The sequence below is a fragment of the Polyodon spathula genome, chromosome 18, assembly GCF_017654505.1.
Source record: "Polyodon spathula isolate WHYD16114869_AA chromosome 18, ASM1765450v1, whole genome shotgun sequence".
In the NCBI taxonomy this organism is placed as follows: domain Eukaryota; kingdom Metazoa; phylum Chordata; class Actinopteri; order Acipenseriformes; family Polyodontidae; genus Polyodon; species Polyodon spathula.
The window spans coordinates 35,374,635-35,387,804 of record NC_054551.1 but is presented as its reverse complement, the minus strand read 5'-3'; the positions used below and the strand labels follow the sequence as shown (position 1 = coordinate 35,387,804).

The 13,170-nt window shown below is 44.3% G+C and overlaps 1 protein-coding gene across 1 annotated transcript; it reads left to right on the top strand.

Moving 5' to 3' along the window:
* Positions 1–8,745: 8,745 nt before the first annotated feature.
* Positions 8,746–12,843, top strand: dmrt2b (doublesex and mab-3 related transcription factor 2b). Its single transcript, XM_041277229.1, has 3 exons — positions 8,746–9,554; positions 9,719–9,824; positions 10,738–12,843. Exons 1-3 carry the CDS (start codon positions 9,177–9,179, stop codon positions 11,538–11,540), a joined length of 1,287 nt encoding a protein of 428 aa, XP_041133163.1. The 5' UTR covers positions 8,746–9,176; the 3' UTR covers positions 11,541–12,843.
* The last annotated feature ends 327 nt before the right edge of the window (positions 12,844–13,170 follow it).

Sequence of the window (13,170 nt, the reverse complement as noted above, 5' to 3'; positions counted from 1 at the left end):
TGCATGCTAACACTCTTTAGTATAGCAGCTAGTGCATGCTAACACTCTTTAGTATAGCAGCTAGTGCATGCTAACACTCTTTAGTATAGCAGCTAGTGCATGCTAACACTCTTTAGTATAGCAGCTAGTGCATGCTAACACTCTTTAGTATAGCAGCTAGTGCATGCTAACACTCTTTAGTATAGCAGCTAGTGCATGCTAACACTCTTTAGTATAGCAGCTAGTGCATGCTAACACTCTTTAGTATAGCAGCTAGTGCATGCTAACACTCTTTAGTATAGCAGCTAGTGCATGCTAACACTCTTTAGTATAGCAGCTAGTGCATGCTAACACTCTTTAGTATAGCAGCTAGTGCATGCTAACACTCTTTAGTATAGCAGCTAGTGCATGCTAACACTCTTTAGTATAGCAGCTAGTGCATGCTAACACTCTTTAGTATAGCAGCTAGTGCATGCTAACACTCTTTAGTATAGCAGCTAGTGCATGCTAACACTCTTTAGTATAGCAGCTAGTGCATGCTAACACTCTTTAGTATAGCAGCTAGTGCATGCTAACACTCTTTAGTATAGCAGCTAGTGCATGCTAACACTCTTTAGTATAGCAGCTAGTGCATGCTAACACTCTTTAGTATAGCAGCTAGTGCATGCTAACACTCTTTAGTATAGCAGCTAGTGCATGCTAACACTCTTTAGTATAGCAGCTAGTGCATGCTAACACTCTTTAGTATAGCAGCTAGTGCATGCTAACACTCTTTAGTATAGCAGCTAGTGCATGCTAACACTCTTTAGTATAGCAGCTAGTGCATGCTAACACTCTTTAGTATAGCAGCTAGTGCATGCTAACACTCTTTAGTATAGCAGCTAGTGCATGCTAACACTCTTTAGTATAGCAGCTAGTGCATGCTAACACTCTTTAGTATAGCAGCTAGTGCATGCTAACACTCTTTAGTATAGCAGCTAGTGCATGCTAACACTCTTTAGTATAGCAGCTAGTGCATGCTAACACTCTTTAGTATAGCAGCTAGTGCATGCTAACACTCTTTAGTATAGCAGCTAGTGCATGCTAACACTCTTTAGTATAGCAGCTAGTGCATGCTAACACTCTTTAGTATAGCAGCTAGTGCATGCTAACACTCTTTAGTATAGCAGCTAGTGCATGCTAACACTCTTTAGTATAGCAGCTAGTGCATGCTAACACTCTTTAGTATAGCAGCTAGTGCATGCTAACACTCTTTAGTATAGCAGCTAGTGCATGCTAACACTCTTTAGTATAGCAGCTAGTTCCTGCTAACACTCTTTAGTATTCCAGCTAGTGCATGCTAACACTCTTTAGTATAGCAGCTAGCATGTTCTGGACAGATATACACACAGAACAGACTCTCAGATTGGATTGTCTGTATCCACGATGTTTAAATATTGATGAACTTCACATTCACTGTTCTTATTCACTGCAGATTTTTAAATACTACTGAATGCATTGTTATGTTAAACGAGTCATCATTTTAGAAAGATGACAGACTACCGATCAAACGCCTCCCACTTGCACAGTCGCATTTTGACCAGCAGATGGCGATATAGACGAGAGCTCCCTATTACCACGTGTGTCCTCAAAAACAACTTAGACGTTACCAGACAATTTTGTGTTAAAAGTTACAATTTTGTCTGTTAAATGTTGATATATTTTTTAAGTTTCTATCTATTTTCGAGTTTATAATGTTAACAAACTGTTACAACTGATTTACACGTGTGAGGGTGATCGGATAGGAGTCGAATAGGGAATAATGCACAGTGACTCGGGTGTCACAACATGGATGATCGCACCCAGACCGTCAGTGCAGTTTACAACCGGTCCGCGCACCTCGCTGCAGTAACAAAGTTTGCATGGTTTTTATTTTGTTTTTAACTGTGCCAAGGCGTGCGGCAGTCCGTTATCACATCGCATCACATGCGCATTTCCCACTGAACTGTGTGTGTCTGTTAGTGTTAGCTTCAAAATAAACAGCAACTGACGCAATAAACACGTTTCGAACGAGCGGAATTCTGCGGCGTTCTTTTGGAGCGTTGGGCGCCTGGCTGGCGTGCGAACGCGGAGTGGGTATGTTTCCCACGCTGCACGAACACTGTGGGGTATAAAGTTGGTTTTGCTCGCTTTCATGTCAGTTGCGGAAGGTCCTGTGGGGCAGCCAGGCTAGCCTGTGCCAGCGAGCCCGTGTTTACAGACGAAATGCCCCACCGGCCTGGTCCAGACATCGCGGAGAAATGTCTGCGGACACCGAAGTGTGCACGCTGCAGGAACCACGGCTTCACCGTGCAGCTCAAAGGACACTCCGGGAAATGCGCGTACCTGCACTGCCAGTGCTGGAAATGCGCGCTCATCGCCGAGAGAACGAAAATCATGGCAATCCAGAGACGGATGAAAAAAGAGCAGAAAGAAGAAGCGGATAACGCGGCTGAAAGCGAGCCCGCTCCGCCGGCGCAGAAGCCCAGGCTAGCGGGGGGTAGAAAGCGGGACAAGAGCCGTAATATCGATGAAGACTGCTGCGAAACAGAACCGACCCGCGCCGTGGAGAATGCAACCTCAGCACGCCCGCTGAATAAGTACGAACCGCGGCCAACAGAAGCGTCCGCCGCGCAGGCTTCTCCTTGGAGGGGCGAAGGTGGTGTGACCGCAGTTAGCGCCGGGACTAGCAGGCGCTTCGACGCCGGGAGAATGTGCACCGAGTTCGGGGTTTCAGCACCGGTGCAGACAGCAGCCCCCGAGTCAGCGCACAGCAGGGCGCGCAGCGGCGTGTACGAAGCCAGGGCTCCGATGCACAGCTCTGCCGAGGGAAGCCCGGGGATGGGCTTCCATACGGGCGCTGACTGGCCCGGGCGGGAGGGAGCCGCTTGGCGCTCCGGCGGTTGGGCTGCGGCAGGAATGCAGGAAAATGCCTTTTGCGTGGCTCGGCGTTGTAAGTGTATATTTTATTTGCTGTTACAAGGTTTGAATTATTGTTGTTGTTGTTGTTGTTGTTGTTGTTGTTTGTTGTTGTTGTTGTTGTTATTTTTATTTCAGTTACTTTTTTTTTGCAAGTTGTTTTTCCTGCTCATTTTATGCGTTAAGGTTGTCTTGTTATCAAATACATTTTAAAAAGTATAAATGAAGTTTTAATTGGCATATTTCCTATTTCTTTTTTTTTTATTTTATTATTATTATTATTATTATTATTATTATTATTATTATTATTATTATCTGTGCAGCAGTATTGTCCTGTCTTCCCTGCCATTCAAAGCCCTTTAAAGTTGAAGCACAGCGGGTGTATTACAGAGTGTTGAACTCAGGGCTATTGCTGGTGTCGGGTCATGGTCATGTTGCAGTGCAGTAGGGCGCAATGCATCAGGCACATTGTAATTACAGTGGCATGCTCTGGACTAAATAAAGAACTGCCTTCATTTCCTGGTCACAACAGCAACTGCACTTGGCTAGGGTTACCACATGACTAGACACACCGCAGGTTTTTACAGACCCCAGTGCGTTCTGGTAAGTGTAGTCCTGCTGTGAAAACTACCCGAGACAGACCAGACATACCAGAAAGCATTGCGATGTCAGCTGAGAAAGAAGCCTGAACTGTACCGTGTTGTGCTCTACACATTGCAGTGCTGTTTACAGACCTGTCTTCTAACATCACGTTACAGATGTGACGGACAGGGAGCTGCAGTCTGCTGTGCACAGGCCCTTGCCAGTGAAGCTGTACTCCAGGTGTTCCTGCCACGCTATCTTCCTGAACGTGGCAGCTGGCCAGCCCTGTTTCCACGAGGCCCCGCTGCCCGTGGGCTTCCCTTCCTTCCCAGGACACAGTGTGCAGTACCCCCTGGATCCTGCACAAGTGAGTCAGACGAAACATTCACATTTGCAAAATGAATGTGTTTTGACTGAGCAGAAGGCTTGTAACTTGTGAGCTGTTTCCCTACCTCTTATCAAGCAGAGTGTGCTGCATTCTCACACACTCTTTGCTGTGTCAGGAGTCTGTCATCCAGAGAGTGCAAGAGAAAGCACGCCCTTGAGCTTGATCAGAGGCAGCCCTCGAACACTCATAGACACATTACAAGTCACTAAATATAGAACAGACAGACGAAGCCCCAGTGTTGACACACGCAGTGCGTTTCTGTATAAGCTGTTGTGGTTTTAATGTTTTGACCGTTTAGAATATCATTGCCACTACTATGTCTACACACTCAGTGCAAGTCCAAGTGCAGGTGCTGCTAATGGGTTCCAATGGGGACGTGGCTTTCAATGGGATTGTATTTTGTGTTTTTACAGAGCAGTGGCAGAGCCAGCTGCTACGCACCTCCATCAGTGCGGCCGTGCCTTGTTCAGGACTCTTCTCACAGCCTTCATGCAGACAGCGTCTCTCTGAGAGAGGAGGAAGAGGTTTCAGGTACAGGGCGGCAGTAGGAGGATTAGGTTATCTTATACACGTTAAAGCAGGTAGGGTGGCAGGATGTGCAGAAAATACAGAATCAGACTTTTCTTTTAGAGATCCAGATTATAGTTACAACATTTGGCCACCGGGTGGCACTGTAAGGTTACGCTGGTTTTTGTTGGGTTTGATTCAGTATTTCTTGTCTCCTAAGTTTCCCTGTTTTAAATTTTCCCTGAGAATGTGTGCTGAATTAACAATCACAAACAAAAAAGCCTGCTGTTACAGATTCTGGCCACAGGTGGCACTGTGTGCTATGCAAAAGTGAGTTTTACCATATCCCGTTACTACTGTAATTTACACTGTTGCAGTTTACAGTGCTTTTCCGTGCACATTGTGTTTTTACTACATTGAATAAACACTTGTAAAGGTAATTATTGCCTCCACACTGATGTCCATTAGCTTACTTGCACAATAATAAGATGGTATCAGTGGAAAGTTTGCATTATATACAGGTGTGTCCCGTTGAGTCTGATTCCAGGGTTGAAAGTGAAAGCTGTTCTCATTCCAGGCATCGTCTGTGTGTTTCAGATCTCTACGGGAGCCAGGACTCTGATGTCATTTCTGTGGGGAATGAGGCGTCTCCTCAGGAAAACAGTGGTTAACAATCGGATCATTCACTAACCTTTCATACACGCTGGCAAAAACTCACTGATTATTGGATATTGATCACATTCATCCTGGGAATTGGTTACACAATACGCTTGATTCTCATTTCTGAAGCATATTTTGTTGGAAGTCATGTTTAAGTTTAAAAACAATATAACTACAGAACGGTTAACCGTCCGTCTATGAACAGGTATTATTTTGAAAGCTTTCATTTGGGTTTGCCAGACTAACGACTTGCAGGAAGGTTCGGTCCTGCACTCCGTTACAAGGCCAGTTACCCCAGAACAACCCATTAGTCTGGTCACTAATAGCATAACCATTAGCCCAGTCCGACACTGAACTGCCCTGCACACTGTTTAAAGAGTGAGGTGCAGACAGATTATGCACGCTTTCCAGACGCGATCAGGGTTAACCGCCAGGCTTACTGTAAACTCCAGGGAAAGCCAAGCTAAAGGACATTTAGGAAAAGGAATATTTACATGTTCATGCCGTGCTTCTTGTTCTTCACACAGCTATTAATATAGCCGTGGCCAGTTGCATAGAACATCTTCAGTTACTTAGTTTTCCTCTTCAGTGTCCCTTGAGTTTAAGGGTGTTGCAGAAAGCAGCTTCACACATTGAAGAGTCAGCACCCTGGATAAAGGGAAATGTATCCTCAGGTGTTTCTCTTAAACTCAGTACTTCTGGGGTTTTCTGCAACTAGATCTTTTTCAAGTTTTTTGTGGAATTTTTGTATCGGTGCTGTATTTAGTGCTGCCCCAGTCACTCCACACTGCAGAAAGAAAGCCTGGCTGCATGCATTCACATTGCCACACTGCAGAAAGAAAGCCTGGCACCATGCATTCACATTGCCACACTGCAGAAAGAAAGCCTGGCTGCATGCATTCACATTGCCACACTGCAGAAAGAAAGCCTGGCTTCTTGCATTCACATTGCCACGCTGCAGAAAGAAAGCCTGGCTTCATGCATTCACATTGCCACGCTGCAGAAAGAAAGCCTGGCACCATGCATTCACATTGCCACGCTGCAGAAAGAAAGCCTGGCACCATGCATTCACATTGCCACACTGCAGAAAGAAAGCCTGGCACCATGCATTCACATTGCCACACTGCAGAAAGAAAGCCTGGCACCATGCATTCACATTGCCACACTGCAGAAAGAAAGCCTGGCACCATGCATTCACATTGCCACACTGCAGAAAGAAAGCCTGGCACCATGCATTCACATTGCCACGCTGCAGAAAGAAAGCCTGGCTTCATGCATTCACATTGCCACACTGCAGAAAGAAAGCCTGGCTTCATGCATTCACATTGCCACGCTGCAGAAAGAAAGCCTGGCTTCATGCATTCACATTGCCACGCTGCAGAAAGAAAGCCTGGCACCATGCATTCACATTGCCACGCTGCAGAAAGAAAGCCTGGCTTCATGCATTCACATTGCCACACTGCAGAAAGAAAGCCTGGCACCATGCATTCACATTGCCACACAGCAGAAAGAAAGCCTGGCACCATGCATTCACATTGCCACACTGCAGAAAGAAAGCCTGGCTTCATGCATTCACATTGCCACACTGCAGAAAGAAAGCCTGGCTCCATGCATTCACATTGCCACACTGCAGAAAGAAAGCCTGGCTTCATGCATTCACATTGCCACACTGCAGAAAGAAAGCCTGGCTGCATGCATTCACATTGCAACACTGCAGAAAGAAAGCCTGGCTTCATGCATTCACATTGCCACACTGCAGAAAGAAAGCCTGGCTTCATGCATTCACATTGCCACGCTGCAGAAAGAAAGCCTGGCACCATGCATTCACATTGCCACACTGCAGAAAGAAAGCCTGGCTTCATGCATTCACATTGCCACACTGCAGAAAGAAAGCCTGGCACCATGCATTCACATTGCCACACTGCAGAAAGAAAGCCTGGCACCATGCATTCACATTGCCACACTGCAGAAAGAAAGCCTGGCACCATGCATTCACATTGCCACACTGCAGAAAGAAAGCCTGGCACCATGCATTCACATTGCCACACTGCAGAAAGAAAGCCTGGCACCATGCATTCACATTGCCACACAGCAGAAAGAAAGCCTGGCACCATGCATTCACATTGCCACACTGCAGAAAGAAAGCCTGGCTCATGCATTCACATTGCACACTGCAGAAAGAAAGCCTGGCACCATGCATTCACATTGCCACACTGCAGAAAGAAAGCCTGGCATCATGCATTCACATTGCCACACTGCAGAAAGAAAGCCTGGCACCACGCATTCACATTGCCACGCTGCAGAAAGAAAGCCTGGCTTCATGCATTCACATTGCCACGCTGCAGAAAGAAAGCCTGGCTTCATGCATTCACATTGCCACACAGCAGAAAGAAAGCCTGGCACCATGCATTCACATTGCCACATTACTTTTGTTCCTGTATGCCGTTGCATATTTCTATGTTGCATTTGTCTTTTTGTAATAATAAACATTGGTGGAAAAATATATATATTGTGTGACTGTCTTGGTGTATCTTTCCTTAAATGCAAAGTATTTCAATTTAAGAAATGTCACTTTGCATTAGCCCTGATGGAATGGGAAGAGAAGAGAAGGAAATTGTACTTGAGCAGATGTAAAAATATTCAGGTCCAATTTTGATTTATTGTGGTGATTTAGGGAAAGCTGGCATGAGATCATTGGCAATTTCTGCTTAAAGAGACAGCAGCAAGCACCTTTGGCTTGTTTGTCTAAAATTGCAAATCCAGCAAAAGCACTAAATAATAATATTAATAGGATTAGCAGATTGAAATGTTTTGTATTATATTGTAAATCAACATAGCTCATATAGCAACACTAAAAACAACGTGAACATCCAGACAGTGCATACTGCCGCTTGAGTACAGTACGGAACAACAGCCGCCAGATGGCGCTGTTTACGAGTGTTTAACGCAGATGGAACGGTACAGATTTATCATTTCAAGAACAGTAATGTTAAAAAGAATATGGGCTACAGTTCATTTTATTCGTCACGGAAACAACACTGGAAACTATTCGAGTACTGCATAGTTATCTATAAGGAACAGGGAAACGGGTTCTTTTAGTTAATGCGTAACTATTAAGTGTAACATATAGAATGCGGGATCCCAATATATATATATATATATATATATATATATATATATATATATATATATATGTTTTAGAGGGTAATCGTCACTAATCAATATTTATCTAAAAGGTGATTTATGAATCTGTTAACATCGATTTAATTGCTTTGTCAATTGAGTTCAACTTGTGCGAAGTGATATATACCGTGTAATTTATATAACGCATTATATAACCCTATGACACTTTTGCATAGCAAGTGTGGTCATATTCCTATAACATCGCGCATTGCACAAGAGTGAACTGTTTTGTAACTTACATTCTCAATTAGTTAACATCGCTATTCCGAAGTGTGCGAGGAATTACACCCGTACTGGAGCAAAAACAATGCCATTCTGAAGCCACCTTTCCTCAGGTCTATTCATTGCAAGTATTTGCTCTCGCCAGGTACTCAATGACCCAACTGATGTTCGTCAAGGATTAGCCACCGGAATGGATGGGGTTAAAATGAATGCCGCCGAGCGCGACGTCACGGATTATTTGGGGAGTTCATTAAATGCAGCGATCACATTAAGAGAGGCAGGTACTGTGCATGCTCTTGTGTGATCAGGGGCTCGGATTGGTTTCATTAGGAGAAGTTGCCAAGTGCGCTGCAGAGAGTAGTGAGAACTTGATGCGCACTGACCCGCTGGGAGTCGCCGGCGACACCGCAGCATTTTGCACAGCCTTTGAACTTTAAATAAGACACGTTCCTGCCACGGACATACCGGGGTCATAGCAAGAAAACGAACTGTACCTAGTTTACAGGCAGAAACAGCACTTTTAAAAAGCGAAGAGTTTAAGAGTGTAGTGATTAATACATTAGGGCATGCGTTGAATTTAAAAGCCCATGAGCCCATACAACAAGTGATCCCAAATATAGCGCATGTGGGTCTGTCTGAAAGTGTTCGTGCGATTTCACATTATTAGTAGTAACATTTGGAAAGTCTTAACGTGTGTTTGGGAAGATAAGCGCCCTAGATGTCCAAGGGCCTGGAAATGCGCCTCGATTTGAAGAAGTGGGGTGATATGTTTAAAGATGCCGGAGAAGAAGAGGAGGAAGAAGAGGAGGAGGAGATCGATGTGGAGAGCTTGGACGGGTCCATTTCCAAGATCGCTGAGGGGGAGGGTGGCTGCAGGGGAGAGAAGGGAGCGAATCCGAGTCAGGAACAGCAGCGCCGGCTAACGCGCAGCCCCAAGTGTGCGCGCTGCCGCAACCACGGCGTGGTGTCTTGCCTCAAGGGTCACAAGCGCTTGTGCCGCTGGCGGGACTGCCAGTGTGTGAACTGTCTGCTGGTGGTGGAGAGGCAGCGGGTCATGGCAGCGCAGGTGGCGCTCAGGAGACAACAAGCTACAGAGGTAAGTTGATAAAAAAAAGAAATATCATCCTGTAGGGTTTTCCGATTGCAGCAGTTTGACAAACACGGTTGCGCGATATTTATAAGCGTGGAATATTGCTCTTCGTTTTACTCTTCTTTTACTTCATTGCGTGTTGTAAGATTCCTAGTTGTGTCTTCTGACAGGTCAGGAAAGATGCCAGAAGAAATGCCGCACCAGGCCCGTCTCGAAGGACACCGTACCAGCGCTATCCCAGGTCTCACGGTTTGCTGGCAAGGAGCATACTGGAGGGTAAGTCTTCCGCGTCTTTATGAAGCGCTCGGACACACGTAGGGCCAGCTTTTGACACTAACGTTTGTACCACATTTTACCATTACTCTATAAAAATTCCCTAAAAAAAAAAAGCATGTTTTATTTACACAACCATATTATTCCTTTGCTAGTTTTTTTAACACTCAAGTTGTACCCGTTTTTACACTTTCGTTTTTATAAAGTTGTTTTCATTTCGTTTTTAAACACATATTACAGACACACACACACACAATATAAATAAAAACAACACTTGCACTGGACAGGAAAGGGAACTTAATCCGAAAGAATACGCTTGTAACAGTTTAATGTTTAAATGTTTTACTTAAAAATAAATAAATAAATAATAATAATAATAATAATAATAATAATAATAATAATAATAATAATAATAATATAATAAAATTACTGTTTTTTTTTTTTTTACATTCCAAAAGTTTGTCACGCGTGAATATTTTTCAGCTAACATGGAAATATACATTTGAATGTATCAGTGCTTGGTTTGTTTTTTGATCATTTCATTTTTATTGAATTGTATTTTTTTTTTCTTAACGATATTAATTAGAAGTGTCTAATATTTTAGTGTAGAAACTATTTCATTCAAATACAATATCAAATCAGTTTAATGTAAAATTCAAATGAAATTAAAACATAAGAGCTGGAAAGTAATTTTCCAATGACTACATTCAAGAAGTGCCTTATCCCGGTGGATAGGGTGTCCCTGGCTGACAATGAATGAGTAGAATTGTTTCAGAGTTTTACCGAACTGAAGTTTTATTGTTATCATGCACGGCTTGCGTTTAACGTTGTCACTGAAGTGTTTACCAGTTGCGTAATGCATCCAATGCAATTCTAAAACCATACAAGTTAATTTATTTGTATGGATCTGTTTCAGGCTACAAGACCCCTATGGTAGAATCTCCCTGGTCGAACAGAACGCACTTCCCTAACCTCAGCGAGAGAATGAGGAAGAGACGGGCGTTCGCCGACAAGGAGCTGGAACACGCCATGCTGGAGCGAGAATTCAGACAGAAGGAGCTGGAGGACCTGGCCGCGCTGCAGATGCTCAGCCCCACGCTGCCCGCCGCACCGGGACCCATGTGCAGCGCGCCGGGAGACCCGACACTGTGCAGCCAAACCGTTTACCTCCCCTTGGTAAACACCAGCCCCGGGTTGCTGGAATGCGGGTTTCACTGCTGCCAGGCTGGAGAGTTGCTGGCGACGACACAATCGAGTTCAATGGAGTGCAGCTACGAGCAGGTGCAATGCGATTTCTTGCAAAGGAGACGGCTGGACTCTGCGAGAATGGTTTTGGAAGGTTTAGAACTCTGCCGGGGGACCTCGCACTGCCACCAGCCGCAGCAGCACCAGCACCGGCAAACCGGGTTGGAAGATTCGACGGTTCTGGAATGTGGTGCGCGTCATAGCTGCCACAGCAGAGGAACCCGTGAGCCCCCGGGTGCACCAGTGCTCTGCATTTCTATGCAGCGTCCCTCTCCTGATCCGGAAGACCTCGGCGCTTCCAAAGGCTGGGGATCTTCAATTCACGATGCCCTCCCGCTAGAACTGAAGGAACCGGGCTGCAGACATCAGCAACAGCCCACTGCAAAGGATAACTTGACTAAGGTTTTGCAGACCCGCCGCGCAATGGTCAAGACGACTTTGCCGTTTTCAGTAGAATCGCTGTTGAGAGACTGATACTGCATACAGCGCGCACCATTAGCAAAAAGGAAAATAATGAACTAGTTTGCAAAATATATATTTTTAAATCGTGTACTTATAATACTGTAATAATACGAATCGTCTACAATACTATGGGGTGTTAATAAATGTAGGCTTATTGTCCAGAACTAAAGCTGTTGATCTGGTAGAATCCCAGCCAGGGTTCTGTGCAATCAAATGGATCTTTACAATAACCATTACACAGAACGAGAACGCCACCATGACCCGCCTACACGCGGGACCTAAAACAGCTTTTCTTTTATTTTTATATGAAGTTATTTTATTTTTCATGTTTGTAACGCATTGTTGTTTTACTGTCAGTAATGCACAGCGTATGTTTAAACCCGCATGTCAGATCATTGCAAAGGCTTGACCAAATGATCGACGCACTGTCTGGAGTAAGCAGCTCCACTCACCGGAGGAGAAGCTCTGTTAAATAATATTTGATTAAATAAGAGCACAGGGGTCATTGTTACAAACCATGTACCGACCGTCGCGCTCCTACGCGCAGCTAGGCTGAGTCTCGCTAGTTCTCTAAAAACACATCTTGCAAAATTAGCAGGGTAATAAAAGCACAGCAAAGTGTGTAATTAACACAGTGGAGGCCGGTACAGCCTAGGCACGCCTTGCAAAGAATAGCGAGGTGTGGGAAAGTATATGAATAGACATGGCCCTACAGGCTCACCTGTGGTAAATGCACAGATAACCATGGGGCAGGACTGTGGTAAACCTCATTAAGGGTGAGCCATCTCTTCAGCTTATTATCACTATGCAATTATCTGTTTAACATCTTGACATGTTAAGATATTAAAATATGTACATTTTTGTTTTTGTATTTCTTATTATTTTGCACATAACGCTGCAATATTCTTGTAACTTTAAATTATACAAATATATTGGCCACTTTGAAACAGCCTTACAGTCGGCTCCTGCTTCTTCATTTCAATGTCCACCGTGAGCGAGTAATAATCTGGTTTCATTTCGGACCCTCGTAGACTCACTCAATGGGCTTCTTGTGTGTGTTCCGGAATGATGAACGAGGCACTGCAACTTGTGCACATGTACAAGCACTCTTTATAAAGAGACGAGTACACAGGCTGAGCAGAACAGGTCTCTGGGGTTTAGTGGAAGGGTCTCATCCTTATCACTGGGGGGAGGACATGATGTTTAAATGAGCTGCACTATATTAATATCATTCCATTTCAATTGACTGAGAGAGGTTTTGAAGTTCGGTTTTGTCAACGTGAATTTTTGTTGGAGGTTTTGTGCGACATGGAAATGTTGCACAATTAAATTCATTAAATTAAATGTAATGAAAAAATTAAATTTTTTCATTTTTCATTAAATACATGAAAAAAATGAAAGCACAAAGTAACAAAACACAGTGAAAGCATTGTAAAGCACAGAGAGGTCTGGTAAAGCATAGGGAAGCATTGTAAAGCACAGAGAGGTCTGGTAAAGCACAGGGAAGCATTGTAAAGCACAGAGAGGTCTGGTAAAGCAAAGGGAAGCATCGTAAAGCACAGAGAGGTCTGGTAAAGCACAGGGAAGCATCGTAAAGCACAGAGAGGTCTGGTAAAGCATAGGGAAGCATTGTAAAGCACAG